Source organism: Neovison vison, chromosome 6 (genome assembly GCF_020171115.1).
Source record: "Neovison vison isolate M4711 chromosome 6, ASM_NN_V1, whole genome shotgun sequence".
NCBI lineage: Eukaryota > Metazoa > Chordata > Mammalia > Carnivora > Mustelidae > Neogale > Neogale vison.
Window position 1 is genome coordinate 13,262,469 of NC_058096.1, and position 21,277 is coordinate 13,283,745.

General features: G+C 45.5%; 1 protein-coding gene across 3 annotated transcripts in view; it reads left to right on the forward strand.

Annotated features, from left to right (window-relative positions):
- The window catches only part of TIAM1 (TIAM Rac1 associated GEF 1), a 202,566-nt gene that overhangs the window by 149,057 nt on the left and 32,232 nt on the right, over positions 1-21,277 (forward strand). For 2 of the 3 annotated variants that reach the window (XM_044251032.1, XM_044251033.1), the window contains exon 15: positions 11,365-11,468. In XM_044251032.1, the coding sequence (XP_044106967.1) occupies positions 11,365-11,468 (104 nt within the window). Of the gene's footprint in view, positions 1-11,364; positions 11,469-15,985; positions 16,205-21,277 lie in introns of those variants that run through there. The other variant, XM_044251034.1, reaches the window with a different exon arrangement.

The following is a 21,277-nucleotide window of genomic DNA, read 5'->3' on the forward strand; positions in this document are numbered from 1 at the left end:
CGATTCACGTGGCCTGGCCCGAGGCCTCGGGGTGCATCTGTTGTGGTGGTTGCTTAGAACTCGGATTCTAACGTGCAGCGAGAACCAGGATCCACGCCCGTGGGTCAGCAACACTCCTTTGGTTGGTGGTCCCCTTTCTGTTGTCTTGGTGGAATGTTATAATCCCATGCAAATCATCCCTAGTGGTATCTGTTGATACCACGTTGTGGTCTGAGATTTTTTTTTTTAAATTTTATTTATTTATTTGACAGAGAGAAATCACAAGTAGATGGAGAGGCAGGCAGAGAGAGAGGGAAGCAGGCTCCCCACTGAGCAGGGAGCCCGACGTGGGACTCCATCCCAGGACCCTGAGATCACGACCCGAGCCGAAGGCAGCGGCTCAACCCACTGAGCCACCCAGGCACCCCTGAGATTTTTTTTTAAAGGTTATTTATTTAAGTCATCTCTATACCCCACACGGGGCTCGGGCTCAGGACCTGGAGGTCAAGAGTCGCATGTTCCATCCATTGAGCCAGCCAGGCGCCCCTGAGATTTCTGTAGTGCAGATCTCTTAGGCGGTGTGGAATGCATCTCCAGCCTCCTCGCCCTGTACGGCAGGGAAGCGTGGTTGCACGGGTTGCTGTGTTGGCTGAGAAAACCACGGACCTCAACCTGAGTGTTCTCTCTAAGACCCAGTTTCCCCCTGTCCGTCAGTGACCGTCCGTGGGTCCTTGTTGAAATCTTTCTTGAGCTACTTTGATCCTTTTTCTTTTAAAATATTTGTATACTGGCATACTGGTAAGAAAATGGAGGAAGGATGTCTAGACAAAAAGTCCCTTGAATAACTGTTGTTCTAGAAAGGACCTTGGAGCAGAGAGGAGGAAGTTGCAAAACTGTTTGTGCGAGGTTTCCAGAAAGCCTCTTGAATGTTCCTGTGTGGTTTATTTTGAATACTGAGCTCATCTAGGGCTATCAATGTTGGGGGCCAGATAATGCTTTGCTGTTGTGGGGGGGCCGTCCTGGGCATTGATGTGTACCAGCATTACCACAGACCACTGTAAATTAGTGAGTAGCCCCTTACCCCCAGTCAAAATACCTATATGTTGCCAGATGTCCCCTGAGCAACAAAATCTCCCCCATTTGAGAGCCACTGGCCTGATTTCTCAGAAGGTAAACCTGCCTCACCCAGTTAGAGAACTAGTCACAGCGAACATCAATATAGGAAAGCAAATACAGATCTAAAGTCATTTTTAAAAGTTTCATAAAACATTTATTGAGGGAACTCCAACACAAATACCCCTTTCTGGCATCTCCCTCTCCCTCCCCCACTTTTGAGTCAAGGGATGAGCGAAGAATAAATAAATGCTTCGTTTGAGGCCTTTCTCCCAAATGTGAATAAAACTGTTCTGGCAGAAGATTTTTTTTTTTTAAAGATTTTTATTTATTTATTTGACAGAGAGGGATACGTGGGAGAGGGAACACAAGCAGGGGGAGTGGGAGAGGGAGAAGCAGGCTTCCTGCCAAGCAGAGGGCCCAATGTGGGGCTCGATCCCAGGACCCTGAGATCATGACCTGAGCCGAAGGCAGATGCTTATTAGCTTAATGACTGAGCCACGCAGGCGCCCCAGCTGGCAGAAGATATTGATCACTGAGGTTAACTCCTGAAGCAAAGGTATTTCAGTCATTCATTATGCAGAAGTCCACATTTTATGCAAGTTCTAAGAATCCATGCCGGTACCATGGATGGTATCTTTCCAGGGTTTCGGAATATCTGTGGTGTCGTTCATTTTAAATTCTGCCACCGAGGGCTCACATCCATTCCATTTTTATCGTGACTGAAGCTCTGCTTCATCTTCCCTAAAATTCCACCTGACCCTTTGGGGTGAAGCAGGTGCGCCCTCCTGTCCCTCACTATTCCTACAAAAATGCCAGGGCTCAGCAAGCTGAAGTTGGTTATTGTTTGAGAAATGGTCATTCTGGAAACTGAGCCTGGGAGAGCCGGGCCTCTGCAGCCCACCCTGGCCCGTAGAGTTCAAGACAACTGGGGCCATCGTTGGGTTTGAAGAGTCAGTCCCCCCCTTGATAGACCTGAGGCACATGTGTCTGATGCCGTGGAACCCTGGAGTCTGTTTGGAGTGCCGAGCTCCCTCCTGCAGGAAGTAGATTAAGCAGTGTTTGTTGTAACAGGAAAAGCTTCTGTGACAGCGAGGAGAGGTGAAGGCACCTTGGTCAGGGAAGGAATGGTTGGGCGCCCCACACGGACAGCATTTTGACCGGTGGGCAGGGCGTGCTTCCCTACCTGTTCTGTTCCAGACTGCTGTTCCATGCAGACTGTCTGGAGCCTGATTCTGAAAACAAGACAAGTAGGCCGAAGGGAGAGGCAGCAGAGAAAGAGGAACCACACAGATTTATCTCCCTACAAACAAATATGGCCCCGTCTTTCAGAGCTCGACATATCATAGATACCAGGAGCGCGGGGTCCTCTGTTGATAAAATGTGGAACTGTGTGCGTTTTGTAAACTGTCTGGATTTTGTGCCTTTGTCATACAGCACCTGCTTCCTGAGGCCCTCCTGGGGCCAAACCCCTGGTCTTCGCTCCAGCTGCACTGGGTCGCTGACACCCGTCAGATCCTGTGAGGGGGGAGAAATGCTTGAGAATGTGAGAGCCTCCTCGGCATATTTTTAAAGAACACGAATAAACCTTACATTATTTCACTTTCACCACCAAGTAACTGAATCAGTAATGCCTATCTCTGTAGTTTTCGTGGATTTAAAAATTTCTCTCCATAGAGAAAGAGATGCTGAGATTTTGTGAAATTTGGCTGGAAAGATGTTATTTGCTAAGTTAAAGTTAGAGGGTTTTTTCCATCGTCTATATTAAGCTCTCTCTGATTCTTTGTTCTTTCTTTATAATTATTTTTGTTTCTTAAGTTTGTTGTGGAGAGAGTGTTTGTGCTGATCTTAGATATATTATGAAGTGTTTCTGTGGAATTCTTAATAGGACAATAAGAAGACTGAGGGGCGCCTGGGTGGCTCAGTGGGTTAAAGCCTCTGCCTTCGGCTCAGGTCATGATCCCAGGGTCCTGGGATCAAACCCTGCATCGGGCTCTCTGCTCAGCAGGGAGCCTGCTTACCTTCCTCTCTCTCTCTCCGCCTGCCTCTCTGCCTACTTGTGATCTCTCTCTCTCTCAAATAAATAAATAAAATCTTTAAAAAAAAAAAAAAAGAAGACTGAAAAGCAAAATAAAATCCTTTCCTAGTGACTAAATTTCATTTCAGCTTGATGTTTTTATTGGCAATAGCTAACTTTTTCTTGCCCTCTCCCGCTCCAGCCCTCAAATCATTTTTTTCCTCACAGAGATTTAAACTCAGGCATTAATCAAGGCTTTCAGAGAATCAGTGTTCTAATCGGTTCTTCTTTGGCAACATTTGAATCGGAGAATCCACTTATTTAATAACCATTGTTAAGGCAGCTCGTGAGTGAAAGAGTTTTATCTTCTTTAAGTCCTGAGTAGAATTGGAGGGAGTCAGGGGGAATGTGTCTCCACCGAGTAAATTAAAGAGAAATCTAAATGTCAGGCGTCGATGTGTCTGTCCTGCCCGTGGTGAGTGGGACATGCTAGTGGCAAAGGTTCCTTGGTCCCAAGACCATTACTGTGATGAGAAAACCAGTCTGAACAGTGAAGAAACCATCAGACCTGTTTACAAAACGCGTGTTATTCGTGGTACCCGTGGATGTGGCCAGGAGGTCCTGTCCCGCCCAGCCTCAGCCCTGCTCTGTGTGTCCTTGTCCTCTGGGGCTGCTCCCCCTCCCCCCAACACCCCGACACTCCCAACACCCCTCCCCCACCTCCAGTCTATCCCTTGTCTCTTCAGATTTGGCCCCGCTTCCTTGTGCTTCCAAAATGATGGCCGGGCCCGTGCTCTGTGCTGGACATTGTGCAAAAGGTGGGGACGGGGTGGAGGTGAGAGCCTGCTGGTTCCCTTGCTCTGACCACTTCATCAGCCACCCCTCGGCCTTGTCTGCAGCTTTTCCATCTCTCTGATGGTGAGCAGAGCCATGTTTGCGCAGGCATCCTGGTGAGGAAAGGGGCACAGCTCCCTCCCGGGCAAAGAGGAGAATCCCTTCAGTGTCTCCTGTTAGAGGAAAGTGTCGTGTAGCTCAGAGTGTGGGGAGCTGCACTGGGGTTGCCAGAAAACTCCGCAGTGTTGTTCCACCAGATTCATAGGCCAGGGGGCCTTCCGAGAAGCTGTCAGTTCCCCCCTCTCTGGCTTTCTTTGATGGCTAAATGCCCCCCTCACCCATTTATTGGTTATCTTCTGCTAAGTATCAGACCACCTCAAGACAATCATTCTGTTTGCTCATTCTTTTGGGCTGGGTGCTTGCTCTGCTGCCCTTCCCTGGAGTTGCTCCTGTGGCTGTGTCATCCGGTGGCTTGACCGGGGCTGGATCGATACGGCCTTGCTTGCATGTTTGGTGCTTGGTTGAGTGGACCCCCCACCCCCCGCCTGAGGCCTCTCAACCTCAGGAGGCTAGCTTGTGGTTTCTTTGCATGGTGAGTGCAGAGGTCCTAGAGGTGAAACCAGAAACTGCAGGGATGCTTGCGGTCTTAGCCTGGAATTCGTGTCTCCCCATCTATGTCACATTCTGTTGATTCAAGCAAGTCACAAGGCTAGCCCCAGTTCATGGGGTGGAGGAAAAGTACCACAAAAATCTGTGCCCAGAGGGTTAGTTAGAATTATTACTTTGCAAACTGTCTTCCACAAGCTACATTGCTTGTTCTCTTTCTTATTTTATTAATTTTTGTCTTCAGCTAAGGGCAGAAGCATTGGGGTAGAAGTATTGGAATAGAAAAGAATACATGCTTTAGAATCAGACAGACCAGAGCACCTGGGTGGCTCAGTCAGTTGAGTGTCTGCCTTCAACTCGGGTCATGACCTCAGAGTCTTGGGATCGAGTCCCACGTGGGGCTCCCTGCCCAGTGGAGAGCCTGCTTCTCCCTCTCCCTCTGTCCCTCCCCTGCTCATGCTCTTTCTGTCTCTCTCAGATGAATAAATAAAATCTTTGGGTGGCGCAGTTGGTTGGACGACTGCCTTCGGCTCGGATCATGATCCTGGAGTCCCGGGATCGAGTCCCGCATCAGGCTCCCAGCTCCATGGGGAGTCTGCTTCACTCTCTGGCCTTCTCCTCGCTCATGCTCTCTCTCACTGTCTCTCTCTCAAATAAATAAATACAATCTAAAAAAAAAAAAAAAAGAATTGTACATACCTACAGATACTGATTTGTAAAACTTCCCTTATATTCTAAAAATTAACATTTTTGCTAGTTATACGTTGAAGATAACTTTAATCAGTATGTGTCTTGTGGCTTTTGACAAAGAAGAGTTTTTAATTTTAATAAAAATTTTTGTCTCATATGATTTGTACTTTTTATATCTTATTTAAGAACCCTTCTCTTGCCTAAGGTAACAGACGTTGTCTTCTGTATTTTCTTGTGAAAGATTTTATACTTCGGGCTATTCACATGCTTCTGATTTATACCTCCCAGGTACTGATTTTTGTGAATGGTGTATGTTACGGTGCAACTGTATATTTTTCCATCTAAGTAATTACTGTCATAACAATGTTTATCAGATATACCAGTCCTTTCCCCGGGATCTGCAATGGCATATCTGCTGTATGTCAGGAGGCACGAAGGCTGTTTCTGGGCTTTTTTTTTTTTTTTTTTAAGATTTTATTTATTTATTTGACACAGAGAGAGAGAGCACAAGCAGGAGAAGCTGCAGGCAGAGGGAGAGGGAGAAGCAGACTCCCTACCGAGCAGGGAGTCTGATGTGGGGCTGGATCCCAGGACCTTGGGATCATGACTTGAGCCAAAGGCAGATGCTTAACCCACTGAGCCACCTGTTTCTGGGCTTTCTTTTCCGTTAGCCTGTTCCCTTACTCATTCTCCATTGCTTTAATGATTCTTTGGTGTTGGTTGAGACTTATGTTGTGGTCTGATGTGTAGCCTGTTTGCAGAAATTGCTGATCCTTGGGGAAAACTTACATTCACAAACTCTTAGGAGCAGTGTTTGAAATATATTCATGGATCAAGCTTAATAGCGATCGATACATTTTCATATTGTGACTAAACCTGCTTTGTCTGACACCTGTCAAGTTTTCTTTAGGTTGGCCGACTATGTTTTCCTCCTCCATTTACTTTTATTCTCCTGTGTCCTTGTGTTTAGATCTCTTTCTTGTATATTGCTTGTAGGTAAGGCTTTGTTTTTTATCGTTTTGGTTTTTTAATCTAAACATAAAGTTGAAGTATCAGATTTAGTTCACTTTGCATTTATTTAGAAGATCCATGTCTTTTGACTCGTTTCTATCCCATCATTTTGCTGGCTTTGTCTTTGCTTGTTTTTTTCTTTTCTTTCCAGTCCTCTTTGGGCTTGGATTTCTAAATTTCACTCTCGGTTTTATATAATCTAATTCTGTTTTAGTGGTCACCCTTAAGATGTTAGCGTGATTTCTACCATAACAAAGACCCAGGTCAGTCTTTTTACTTCCCTCTTGAAGCATAAAATGGCCATGAAATCTTTAAATAGAATCACCTACATCACTGTTTTAGTTGCATCTTTTTGTGACCTACAAACCCCCCGCCCCAACCTTTTTTGGAGTGTGTGGGGTGTTATTTTACAAACTAAGACTTGCACATGCGTATATCAGCTCTTTACTATTTTATTGTATATTAGATTGTGTGTGTGTGAGTATGTGTGTGTGTGTTCCCAGCTGAAGTGCAAACATACCCTATTTTATTGTGCTTTGTGGATATTGTGTTTTATAAATTTGAGAATTTGTGGCAACCCTGTCCTGAGCAAGTCTGTTTTTGTACCACATTTCCAACAGCATTTGCTTACTTTGTGCCTCTTTGTCACATTTTGGAAATTCTTGCAATATTTTAGGCTTTTTTTTTACTATTATTTGTATGGTGATCAGTGACCAGTAATTATGACTTGCTGACAGCTCAGGTGACTAGTATTTTTTAGCAATAAAGTATTTTTAAACTAAGGTACATACTTTTGGGTACACCTGACTGGCTGAGTCGATGGGGTGTGCGACTCTTGATCTCAGGGTTGTATGTTAGAGCCTCATGCTGGGTGTTTTAAAGATTTTTAAGATTTTAAAAATAAAATCTTAAGGGCGCCTGGGTGGCTCGTCAGTTAAGCATCTGCCTTCAGCTCAGGTCATGATCCTGGGGTCCTGGGATCGAGCCCCACATTGGGCTCCCTGCTCAGTGGGGAGCCTGCTTCTCCCTCTCCCACTCCCCCTGCTTGTGTTCCCTCTTTCACTGTCTCTGTGTTAAATAAATAAATAAATAAAATGTTTTTTAAAAAAATCTTTTAAAAAAAGGTAGGTACTTTTTTTAGACCTAATGCTGTTGCACGTTTAATAGACTGCAATGTGGTATAAACATAACTTTTACAAGCGCTGGGGCACCAAACAATTCATTTGACTTGCTTTGCTGTGATAGTGACTACATTGCAGTGGTCTGGAACCCAAAGCACAGCATCTCCCAGGTGTGCCTGTATGTCCTTTTAGAGAGTGTTTTTAGGGAGGTTCTGTTTATAGCGAACTTTCTCACTCTCTTTCTCAGAGAACATTATATTCTTCTTATTGAATATTTTAGCTGGAAATACAATTCTGTGTTGGTAGTTTTAGCATTTGAAGGTTTCTGTGGTTTAGGGAGGTCTTGTCTTCGGATGGACCTTTTTATTCTTTCTTGAACTTTTATTTTTATCTTTTTAAAATGTTTTTAAACTTTTTTTCCCATTATTTGGAGAATAATTTCTGTAATCAAACCCATGTAGATAAGACCTTACATATTTAATACAGTACATTACCCCTGTACAAATGGAAAAAAATTATGTTTAACGTTTATAGACCAATATGGCTGTTAATTTCCATACAATGCCAACCCAACACGGTACAACTGGGATACTTTTTCCAAATACTTTTTCCAAAATTTGGGATACTTTTTCCAAACTTTAGCACAGCTAAAGTTTCCAAATTTATAGTTTTATTTTTATCTTTTATCTGTTGAGTGCTTTTTATATTTTTAATTAATTATTTGTTTATTTGAAAGACAGCATGAGCAGGGTGGAGGGGCAGAGGGAGAGGGAGAAGCAGACTCCCCACTGAGCAGGGAGCTCGATCCCAGGACCCCGAGATCATGATCAGGCCGAAGGCAGACACTTAACCAACTGAGTCACCCAGAGGCCCCTTAGATTTTTTTTTTTTTTTTAAGATTTATTTATATATTTGGGGCACCAGTGTAGCTTTGTCAATTAAGCATCTGCCTTTGGCTCAGGTCATGATTCCTGAGTCCTGGAATCGAGTTCTGCGTCATGCTTTCTCTCTCTCTCTCTCTCTTGCAAATAAATAAATAAATAAATAAAATCTTTTAAAAATTGTTTATTTATTTGAGAGAGAGACAGAGAGAACAGGGGGAGGTGTGGAGGGAAGGGGAGGGATGGTCAAGCAGACTCCATACTCAGTGCAGAGCGTGATCTGGGACTTGATCTCACGACCCTGAGATCATGAACTGAGATAATGACCTGAGCCAAAATCAAGGGTCAGACACTTAACTGACTGAGCCACCCAGGTGCCCCTCTATTGAGTGTTTTATTTGAGTGGTTATAGTTATCATTTTGAAAATCCCGTTAATTTATCTAATCTTTTAGGAAGTTATCTCTTTTCTTGTTCCTTCTTAAAAAATTTTTTTTGGCTGTACTTGGCATTCTATATCTGATGACTACAATACCATTCCTTGGGAGTCTTATTCTGTGTTTCTTGTGTCTGCTGCTTCTCACTCGTGGGGACCTAGTTCTTCCTGGGTTTTATGATACTGGATTATGGATTTTTATTTGATCAAGCTTTATCTGTGGGCATTGTATGATACCATCATTAAGTGTAAATTCCTCCAGAGGGATTTTGATTATGTCTTTGCTGCAGCCTTTGGAATACAAATCTACAACAATTTTAAGGCAGTTTTTCATCTTGAGTGTCATGGATGAAATGTTTGTGTCCTGCCAAAATCCATATATTGAAGCCTTGAGCCCCGATGTGATTGTTCTTGGGAGTTGGGGTCTTTGGGAGGTGATTACGTCAGAGTAGACCCCCCACAATGGGATCTGTATCCTTGTAAGGAGACAGAAAGAGTGGAGCTCACTCGTTCCTCACACGCTCAAGGGAAATGTCATGTGAGAACACAGGGAGATGGTGGCCTTCCACCAGTCCTCAGCCAGAACTAAATCTGCCAGCCCCTTGACCTTGGACTTCCATCCTTCAGAACTGAGAGAGCGAGAAGTGTCTGTCATTTCAGCCACCACATCTGTGGTCTTTTGTTAACAGAAACCCAAGCAGACCAAGGTGTGGAGTCCCCTGGATGAGTCTCGAACACGGGGGGGGGGGGGCGGGGTGGCTGGTGTCAGCCTGTGGTTGTCACCTTTGGCAACCCCTCCCCCACCTTGTTCCCTTCCTGCTCTTCTGTCCTAGAGTGTGGGCAGAATCAGACAAGCTTCCTTTCCTTAGTTTGCTCCCTCCTCCCCTCCCCTGCCCTCCTCTCCCCCTCCCTTCCCTTCCTCTAATGAATACTTTTTTCTTTTATCATTTTACATCTTTTTAGACCAAGGGTGTGGCCCTTCCTGGCAACCATATGAATGTGGGAGAATCAGTTCTAAATCTCCAGCCCTTACAGACCAGACGCCTGTTTTCAGTATCAATGTCTTTACAGTTGGAAGCAGAGTCTCCAGGGCACGGGTTCCCAAGCCGGGATGGGGCTGCTGTGGGGAAATGTGTGGGTGTATTTTTCTTAGCACAGAGACTGGGGGGTGCTAATTGTATTTACTGCCACCGAGTGTTCGTATTTACAGCCACCGAGAACTAAGCTGCTTTCTTTGACTGCTACTACCATATGATAGAGGGAACAAGTTACTAGAAAACCCTAGAGCCGGGGGCACCTGGGTGGCACAGTCAGTCGGACATCCGACTCTTGGTTTCTGCTCAGGTCGTGATCGCAGGATCGTGGGAATGAGCTCTGTGCTGGTCTCTGTGCTTGGCGCGGGAGTCTGCTTGGGATTCTGTCTCTCCCTCTCCCTTTGCCTCTTCCCACTGTGCATTTCCCCCCACCACCAATAAATAATAAATCTTAAAAAAAAAAAAAAAGAAAGAAAGAAAAAGAAAATTCTAGAACCAGAGCAAAAGGAGGACAGGACATGGGTGGAAACTTCCATCGGTTGTATTCCCTTCATTGGTGCTTCATTGCAGAGCAGGACAGGGGACTGAAGGATGCAGCGTTGGAGCCCAAGTGTGTGCGTAGAGGTCAGCTTCCTCCCTGTTTTATGGCCAACTTTGAACCCGAACAGAAAGTGATGCCAAGCAGAGGATGACTTGATAGTGTCACTGGAGAAGGTAGCCTGTTCGCAAACAGGTTTTCATCCAAAGAGTCAGAAAGTGGCTCCTTCTCTCTGGTTTTTCTGTCTTGCCCATCTGTATCGCAGTGATGTCGTCTCTGATCTGGGTTTGTAAATGTCTTGGAGGCTCGCTAGTCCACGCGTGGTCCATGCACAGTATTGACTGGTCTCATCTTGGAGCTTGTAAGAAATAGGGAAGTTTCTTCAGCCCCGAACCTGTTGAATCTGGATCTGCAGAGCGTAATCCCCTGAGTTTAGATGTTCTTTACATTTGAGAAGCCCGACAGAGGATGGTGGACTGTGATGTTCTTTTCCTTCACCTTTGCATGGAATATGGTGGGAAGTATGGAAGTCTGGTGTTAACGTTTACAGTTTGCCAGACTTTTGCAAATACAGACCTCACACACACTAGGACTGAATGTTTATTGTCCTTGGGTCCACCTCCAAATACCATCACGTGGGAGGAGGTCAGGGCTTCAACATATAATACAGCTATGTATTAGAAAATTTATTTGTTTTTAAAGATTTTATTTATTTATTTGACAGACAGAGAGATCCCAAGTAGGCAGAGAGGCAGGCAGAGAGGTGGAAGCAGGCTCCCCGTGGAACTGAGAGCCCGATACGGGGCTTGATCCCAGGACCCTGGGATCATGACCTGAGCCGAAGGGAGAGGCTTTAACCCACCGAGTCACCCAGGCACTCCTAAAATTTAAAAAATATATATATATTTACTGTCATATAAAAATAACAGTAGTAACAATAAACACAGCAACACACGTACTGAGCCAAGATCGTGGAGCTCACACTTGGAGGGTCTAACAGTGTATACCTGTGTCGGGGGACTGACCCTGGGCCCCCCTTGCACAGGCCTGGCGTTTGGCAGTTGCTCTCCATGTGACCCATATTTTCTTCCGATTTCATATTGCAGGACACGGGCTCTGCAGCGAGCAGGGCAGTAGCGCCGAGACCGCTCCGGAGGAGACCGAGGGGCCGGACTTGGAATCCTCAGATGAAACTGATCACAGCAGCAAGGTGAGAGATTCTCATTTTCACGTCCCACGTGTCGAGCCCCCGAAGAGTCACAGCTAACATGTCACCTTTACAGCTGTGTGTGGTTAGAAGGCTTCTCCATGGGACCGGGCGCTTTTACCTCGGAGATGTCACTAAGATACGAAATCCCAATTACAGCCTCGGTAACCAACCGATACGTGCGAATACAGGGCAGAAATCAGCTTTGATGAGTTTACATCTCGTTTCCCCTGTTTCCCTCTTACATTTCCATTTGTTTTGGAAGAAATAACATCCAAAATGTGTGTGGCTGGGCCAGATAGACTTTCTTGCCATGCATGGTTTCTGTATGATCTGTGTTTGGTTCTCGTAAAACGTGAGTGGTTTTTACACAAAAGAGGAAGAAACGATCCTTTTCTTCTTTCATACAGCGTGTCCCTCCGTTGTTCGAGGCCTGGGAGAAAGCCCTTCTTCTCACTCTTTGGTGGAAGGCCATGAATTTGTTTTCTGTAATTCATCGTGCTTTTATCCCCCTTCAAAAGAGTTCTGGGGTTCCATAGCCTGTTCTCCGCGCACTCTCCAAAGTATGACAGTTTAAAAACTTGGTGTTACCTTCGTGCAAAGACCCTTCCCCAGCAAAAGTAATTGTACGTGATTCTGTTTCTTTTTCTTTTTCTCAGATTTTATTTATTTATGAGACAGAAAGAGCATGAGCAGGGGGGAGGGGCAGAGGGAGAAGCAGGCTCCCTGCTGAGTAGGGAGCCCAGTGTGGCTCCATCCCAGGACCCTGAGATCAATGACCTGAGCCGAAGCCACCCAGGGGCCCCGCGTGATTCTGTTTCTGTATTTATTCACCTTTCCCAGCGTTGCTGACATACGTAGGTGGTACCCTCTACCCACCTTTCTTTGCTTGGACATTTTACCACTTTTTCTGATCAAATCGTGTAACTTGAAATTGTACCTTTGTTTTCCCTTTTGCAGTGTCAGGGCGATTCTTGCCTTTGCCCGGTGATTGGATGATGGGGTGGGCGGGGGTGTCAAATAACACAACTTAGGAGAGCATGTTGGTCATGGAAATGCGCTGTTCAAATATGAACGATTCTTTTAAAAACCTGCATTTCTCTGTGTGTGCGCGCCTACGCTTGACTATCTTCAGCATCACGTTTACCCCAGGTGTGTTTCTTTGATCATCATAGATAGGATCACCCTTCTCCGTGTCCTAAGTTGAGCACAGTATGAAATTTAATATTTGAGAGTAATTTTGGTCATTATAAAAGGCTTTAATATTGTTAGTGGTTAATTAAAACACAGATGAATGGAAATGTGCACATTTCATTTAAAGCCAAAAGAGACAAGCAAAAACTTGCTTAAACTTACCTTTTAGGTGTGTGGCCCTTACTTTACTTTTAGGAGCTTGGGGGAGGGACAAGCCCCCTCCAGAGAAATTCTGTATTTCCAAACTGAGGTAAGATACTTGGAAGGGTATTTATTAAGTCATTTTGTTATTGAACTTAAAAATGTTAATTCTCGGTTTGTAATTTAATTTAGGAATACAGCTATTTTTCCTATACCTAAAACCTTTATTTCTGAATACCTTTTAAGTTGGGTCATTTTTACCTCACTGTAATAGGCCAGTGTTCTCATTCCTTGTGGATTTTGAGATTGTTTTCATTTGAAATTTTGTGAGTCATGAGGTCCTAAACAGGGTCCTCTATAATATTCGGTCTGGCAGCAGAGAGGAAGGAGGCGGCCCCAGAGTTTTGTTGAACTGCCCTTGGATACCTTTCTGGCTTTGTGGTTCTTTCTCCAGAGAATAGGTCTAAAACACATCTGGAGCAGACAGGGTCAGACGCAGGAACAGAACACTGTGTCCCTGAATTTCACCGTGGAAATGCATGGTGGCTCTCGCAAAACAGAATGTCTTCAAAATTGTCGTTGACAAGTTTGGGTGATGATCAGTACTTTTTTTTTTTTTTTAAAGATTTTATTTATTTATTTATTTGTCAGAGAGAGAGAGAGAGATTGACAGAAGGTGCACAAGCAGGCAGAGAGGCAGGCAGAGGCAGAGAGAGAAGCAGGCTCCTCACTGAGCAAGGAGCCTGGTGTGGGACTCCATCCCAGGACCCTGGGATCATGACCTGAGCTGAAGGCAGAGGCTTAACCCACTGAGCCACCCAGGTGTCCTGATGATCAGTACTTTAAAAGCTAGTACAGTGACCTGTGCTAAAACCATCAGTTTGTTTCATTTTCACTAGCTTGGGGAGCACTGATTCTGTACCCAAAAATACTCCCTGGTTTTGGTTGGACTCACATTTTATCTTCTTTATTTGACCTGCTTTGTCATGCAGCCCAAGTTAGTTAACTAAATTGTCCTTCAGTGAGTTAATGTCTCACTTTGGATATTTGGAAGCAAAAAACTTAAATTGAGCAAATGGTTCTTGGAGTCTGGGTCCTAATACATTTTTTTTTTTTTTAAAGATTGTATTTATTTGAGAAAGAGAGAAAGAGAGCTGGCAGGGAGGGGCAGAGGCAGAGGGAGAGGGAGAAGCAGACTCCCTGTTCCCAGGACCCTGGGATCATGACCTGAGCTAAAGGCAGGTGCTTAATGGACTGAGACACCCAGGCACCACGCCCCTATTCCCCACCCCACACCACTGTGTATTCTTAGTAGTGAATGAGAGCTAACGCTTACTTAGCATCTTGTATATGTTGGGCACTATTCATATTAACTTATCTCATCCTCACAATACCTCTGAGAGAGAAATACTATTACTCCCTCTATTTCATAGGTAATGACATTGGAACAGAGAGGTTAGCAACTCAGTGAAAGTCACACAGCTCTGAGATGGCAAAACCAGGCCTCATGTTGTTACTACTCTGTTTAACCAGATTGGTTAAAGTCTGGTGTTAAATACCAGGTTTCGGGAAAATGAAGAATCAATTAGTGCACCATGTCAGTCAGTTAGACATGTACTCATGAACCACTTACATATTTTCTTAATGCATAACCCTTCTGGGTGTATTTCTTTTATGATTTAAAGTAAGAGCAAGCACATATCTTGAATTTCTTGATCAAGATTAAATACTTTTTTTTAAGATTTTACTTATTTGACAGACAGAGATCACAGGTAGGCAGAGAGGCAGGCAGAGACAGAGGGGAGGAAGCAGGCTCCCTGCAGAGCAGAGAGCCCAATGTGGGGCTTGATCCCAGGACCCTGGGATCATGACCTGAGCCAAAGGCAGAGGCTTTAACCCACTGAGCCACCCAGGCGCCCCAAGATTAAATATTTTTTGACACATCTCCTAGATCAGTCATTTTTCTCGAGAACAAACCGCACATTAATTTTTAAGTCACGAGCTGCCTATAGCCAAGGAAGGAGGATTTAGCCTTACTTTGAATGCACGTAGAAGTAAATAAATAGTAAAAGTAAATAAAGCAGACGGATCAAGGACTGAAATGAAATAAGCAGTCTTTTTTTTTTTTTTAATTCTCTGCTGTTATCTGGGAGGCCTGTTGATTTTTTTTTTTGTTTGTTTAATATTTTTGCTCTTCTTCCTAAATGAGTTGCTTTATGAAGTCATGGGCAGAATTAAGAGAATGCAGGTTGGAGCGTTATGTGCTTTTTGACTTTTTTTTTTTTTTTTTTTAATAGTAGCTTTTGCTTCTCCCAGCCTTTTGGGGTTCTGCAAGTAGGTAATTGCAGGCTTGCTGCGAGAGCATTGGTGGCCCTGGAAAGTGGCATCTGTGGGGGTGGGGGTGGGGCTCTCACCCTGCCAGGGCAGTCTAGCAGCCTTTCTCTTTGTGAGCCACCTCCTTCCTCTTCTGACCGAGGGTGACAGCCTCCAAGGGGCCTCCTCCACTCTGGTCACTTGTTTCTCTGCTTCTAACCGAAAACTCTTGTCTCTGGAAATGAATGCTAATGAGCTCCCGGCTGTCCTGCTCTGCATTCCAGGCCCCCTGGCAGCTGTGATTTTGTTTTCCACTTAGCAAATGTATTAGAATAATTTTCAGAACATTTCCATTCAGAAAGCCATCTTTTTTTCTTTTTCATCCAAATTGGGATTGTCTCAGAAATGTCTGCTTTTAGTAACAAAGCATTAGTGGAAAATGTGAAAACATAAACTGTTCCCAAAAAAAATAAAGCGTGTTTTGATTTTAGTTAATGTTATGTTATTTTCCTTAGTGCCTGCTCCCAACTCAGCGAGGGGTGTCTTCCAAGTTGTCGGAGCCGGCGGGGGTTAGTATCCCTGTGCACTGGCATGACGCTGGCCAATCAGCTGATCTCGGTCCGCAGAGCAGAGAAGCTCCCATCCTGGGCAGGCTTTTTCTGCTTTGTGTTCTGGTTTCTTTTGGTCCTCCCTTTCTGGAACTTTTGTTGGTGAGCCCGGTGACATCAAAGCATGAATTCTTGTCCATGAGTTAGACTTTGACACCATCCCAGAGGCCACTGCTGGGAGGGAGGGCGGGCGGGCGGGCGGGGGTGGGGGTGCTCTGAGGGGCGCTGTCCTGTCCGTGTTGAGATGCGGCAGGAGCCGGCTCGGGCTCTCTGTGCGAGAGGATGCTCCCTTGGGGACTGGAAGGCGTTTGGCGCTCTCCGGGTATTTTAAGAAACTTCTGCTTCTGTGCGGAACACGTCAGGTGGTAGAATTACCATGAGAATATATTCCTGACGATGTCTGCCCTGTGGAAAATAAAGCGCAAGCCCAGGATCGAAAACAATGACAAGTCCGGTGACTCTGTGTATCAGACCCTTCATCTGGTGAGCACGTTTGAATTCTGTGTTGCTGACCTTGTGTGTGTGACGACTTTCTAGCTGAATTGCTTTCCAGTCCAGAGGAGGGTGATTATACGTGTCCCGCTTCCCCCTGATTGCTTCCTTTTACCTTCCGGATCCCCTTGTTGATAAAGGATAGATAGTTCAGCGCGGGGGAGGGGGTGGGCATCGGTCGTTGGCGTGAAGTCGAATTTGCCTAGAACCTTCACGTTTGTCTCTTTGTTCATTCTTAAATGGCATAAAGATGGATGATGTATTTCTGAAACTGAGGAATTCTTCTCCTTTCTTTTGGTGGTTGAGATTTCGAATGTGTTTGTATGATGTGTGCGGCAGATCTCCCCAATCCCTGCCCCAGCCTGGGTCTCCTGAATGGTCAGCAGGCATTTCTGGAAGAAGGATGTTCACCGTGGCCTCCTAGAAAGTTTTAAGTGCTTTTGACTATTTCTGATTACTTGAGAAGGAGACGGGGCTAGAAGTGTTGGCTCAGGGGTTGTGTTCATGGTTTAAAGTCCACTGACTTGGATTGTACCTGTCAGTCTAGAGTAAATGCTGAGTGCCTGGTCAGAAAATCTGGTGGGTTAATGACAAGGAATAATTCAACCAAACCCCATGAAACTTTTTAGTGGTTCAGTATTAATATTGGAGTCTGTCTACCATTCGATTTTGTGTCATAATGAAGCTTGAAATTTGGCAGTGAGTACACCTGATGCACCCAACTAAGCCTTTGTCCTTCTTGGATGTTTCTTCTTCAACATCTGTTCCAAAGGAGACCAGAGAAGGGGATGGAAAACGATAGGGACTACCATTGTAGGCAGTGGTCTCTGAAATTAATAGAAAACATGACTTTGGTGTTTGGCTCCCAAAAAGCTTAAGTAGAGGTTTTAAGAATTGAGGCCACTCTGGCCCCTTTTTAAATCTGTGGGATGTGTTAAATCGGTCAGACTTAAAGGACAGTTTTAGAACTCTGAACTCATCTCGGGATAGAAATTGCCTTTAGTGGTTGCATAACAGGAAACCTTTAAACAGCTGGGTAGCTTGAGTCAATAGTGTGTCCTTAAAGGCCTCCCCCCCCCCTTTTGTACTTTCTTTTCATCTTCCACAGGAAGAAAGCGATATTATAAACACGGAGCTTCACGCTGGCCTCAGTAAAGTGGCCCATTTCCTCCTGCAATCGTGTACTCTTCTCTGCACGTTGGTGGGATCATTCTTAGGCCTGACCGTGGAAGGGCCTCGCTACCTCGAACGGTTTTAAAGCGGCAGCCCTCAAGGGCCCGAAAGTGCTTTTCTGTCTCCAGGGTGACCGATGGCTGTCCTCCCGTGGCGGGAGGTTTGCACTTCCCATGACAGAAGCCTGGACCGTCTCCTCCTCCTCAGCAGCGTTTCGCGGTCTGCCCCAGTTCCAGGAAACTTGGCTTTAGGAGTGTGTGAAGAAACCCCCACGGCAGCCGCCTTTCTAGGCATCTCAGGCTGCAGAGCTTGGTGGAGAATAGAGGACAGCGCAGAAGGCTTTGCCCCCGAGTTGGGGGGGAGAGCCCTGCGCCCCTCGTATGCCCTCCACCATGGCCAGGCTACCCAGAGAAGGTCTCCGCGGGTCTTGATGCAAAAAAGTCTGGGCCACAGTATATAGGGCCAGTTGGGACTTACAAGGTGGGGCCACAACAGGTAAAATCTCTGCATTGGCGCTATTCTAGAAGCGACCCTACATTTCATACTTTCTTCATACTTCCTTCCTGCATCTCACAGTTCCTTCCAGGGATGTATTTTGGGGTAATAGTTTAGTAAGACAGAATTCTCAAACTTGATGACATCATTGTAATGGTTTCCAAGTAAAAATTTCATTAAGAGCCTTGCAAAACATGCTGTGACAGTATGCATTGTAGCTTAGAATTCTTTTATTCTTTATTTAAATGACGTGTGATTGAGAGTGAGGAGATTATGTCCCCGTTAAGATTCCGTGTGTGTTCCTTGGAGAGTTTAATACCTTGGGGACCAGGGTTGCCCGTGTTGAGACTGCTTTGTCTCATCTCCATGTAAGAGAGCCCCTGGCTAACTTTATCCTGACTTTAGGATTGTGTCTAATAAGGAACGGATGGCTAAGGCTTTGAACTCTCAAAAGAGGGTTTCAGGGAATTCGGGGTTGTCCCTGGGATGCTCAGTTATAGTTGCTTTTCCTACACTCCAGAACTTGGCTCAGAGAGGGAGAACGATGAGCAGGCTGGGTGTTTGCGAATGAGGTTGGGTAGGACGTGGTTTAGGTTTAGAGCACGAAAGCCCTAGCCCACATCCCACCGACCTCTAGCTGTCCCCTTGGGCTGCTTTAATGAACATAAGGACGTCGGGCCTTGGAAGTGGTGAACTTCACACAAAGTCAGAAACGCTACTCACACTCTTACACTTGGAAACCTCAGAGCACTAATGGTGAGACAGAGGGAATGAAAACCTAGAACATCCATCCCATACTTTCCACTGTTAAACACAGATACAGGTGAGGATGGCAGCAGGTCAGCGTGATGAGAATTAGGAGCGCAAAGGGAAGCATCTTCTGGAATTTCCTGCCTTTGCTATGTGTGCGAGTCTTCAGATTGTAACTTTGGCCCATCCTGAAAGTATGGGGGACCCTTTGTGTACTGCATGAGGACATTAGATTTCCCAAGGCAACTTGTTGAAATGATAATACCGTAAAAAGGCATATCATGTCTCCAATGGGAATGACGTGGCGGATTTATTTATCATGAGGAGCAGCTTTGATGTTCATCTGCGTATACAGATGACGAGAAAAGCATTGTGTAACTGAAGGTGCCACTTAGATGTTTGTTGTCTTAGGTTCCTTCTCAGGATGTGGCATCGAAGCCATAAAGGACAGCTGGACAAAGCTGGGGGCCAGGGCTGTCCGTTGTCCGTCATTCTCATCGGCTGTCCGTGGGATTTTCGTTCTGGGGAGGGTGACCCCCCACCCCAACCATCATCCTGTCTATGTTATAATGCAGTGACCTATTGTAGTAATCACTGGATCATTTAAAAGATGTGTGAGCATTTTTGTTACCACGGGTCACGGGTCTTCCGTGCCTGTGGAATTTGTAAGACAGAGCCACATTTCACCGTTTAAGAGTGACAAGCTAGCAGAACACTAACATAACTAAATACAACTGGTTGATTTCTACAGCAACAAGCTTCGATGAAATTCTTTTTTAGCAGCCTTATTGAGATAGAATTCATGTATCATGCAATTTAGCCGATTTTGGTGGGTGTTTTTGTTAGCCACTGAAGGGAGAATTCTGGGTGGGGATGTACAACGTCTGGAACGCTGACTCCAGGGACGACAGTGATCAGTGCCCCTGAGAGGTGACTAAAACCTTCTGGTGCATAGACTACGGTTAGTGCTAGCAACGCAGAAGCTGCGGTCCTTCTAAGAGAACTGAAACAGGTGCGCCTGGGTGGAACGGTTGGTTGAGCATCTGCCTCTTGGTTTCAGCTTGGGTCATGATCTCGGGGTCCTGGGATTGAGCCCGACGTCAGATTCCATGCTGCATGAGACTCTCCCACCATCTTCCTCTGCCCCTCCCCCCCAATAAATAATTAAATCTTAAAAAAAAAAAAAAGAAAGAAAGAAAAGACAAAGAAATAACCATTGGGGCACCTGGGTGGCTCAGAAGGTTAAGCCTCTGCCTTCGGCTCGGGTCATGGTCCCAGGGTCCTGGGATCGAGCCCTACATCGGGCTCTCTGCTCGGTGGGGAGCCTGCTTCCCCCTCTCTCTCTGCCTGCCTCTCTCCCTCCTTGTGATCTCTGTCAAATAAATAAATAAAATCTTAAAAAAAAAAAGAAAGAAAGAGCCATTATGTGGATTTGGGTCCTGGCTCTCCTCCTTGCTGTCATGGCATTGTTGTGAATGCGTCCTTGTTAGGTTCTGATTTCCCAAGTCCTTGTACTGCCTTGGTTCCAGGCTCCGTTCCCTTTGAGATGTGCCACAGAGAGGAAGGCATATTAACGTTGCTGCCTTTTTCCTCTGTGATTAAGGGATTGCCCCCCGCGGATTTCCCTTGGTTTTAGCCCCTCTGCTCTGCCTAATGCCGGCCCTGACTTTCAGCTCTGGGCAGCAACTGCTGTTTTGGGGAGGATGTTCTCCTGTTCTTCCCTGGGAGGCGGGTGGGGGAAGAAGTAATTCTCCGCAGCCGTGTTTGCTGGGAATGCTCTGTGCATGGGGATGGGTTAGATGGTGAAAGTGAGGGAGAGGAGGTTGAGCAGGCAGCCTGCCTTCAGAGAGCTATCCAGCGAGCATCTGGAGGGTGATACATTTGGGCAAAGAGTAATCAACTAGATTTTGGGCCATAAAATGGCCTCTGCAGGCATCCCAGCCAGAGCCTTAAAAAGTTCGCGGCCCGTCCCCTCCTGGGGGTCCTGGCTGGGCTGATCTGGAGGGTGCACTGGGATGTCCGCCAGGTGTTTGCTGTATGCAGGCTCGAGGACCCAGGCTCCAGGACTAATTCCTCGGGGTTTTCAGCAGCCTGCCTTGGAGAACTCTTTTGCATAACTGGAAAGTGGCAATTTTAGAATCCTAGAACCCGAAACTTCTACCTGAGTCATCCTGGACAGAGATTCGGTGGAGGCTGAGCTCCCCGACTGAAGTCTTGTTCAGAGCCCCACAGCTTTTATTTCCAGAGAGAGGAGGTATCTTTCTGCTTAGAGAAGCTGGAGAGACAGAAACTGGGTTTCGTTTTTTGTTTTGTTTTGTTTTGTTTTTCCTTCTTAAAATATATCAGGCTCTACCGTTATCTAGAAAGTTGCCTCCGGGCCAATTTTTAACAAAGCCAGAAAGAATCTTAGCTTCTAAAATCATTTTCCACCATTGCAAAATAAGTATAGTTTACTTCAGTGGGGACTGTGATAATTAGCCTTGTATCTGGGGTGAAATGCGTTTGATTTTTCGGTATCTCCATCTCCTTATTGTAAGCTTCTTGCAGGGTATTTATGAACACAGGCTTTGGTCCATACTGCCTGGTTCAAATCCCAGCTCTGCCATTTTCGAACTCCGCAAGAGCTGTGCAATCTCAGATGAGTTG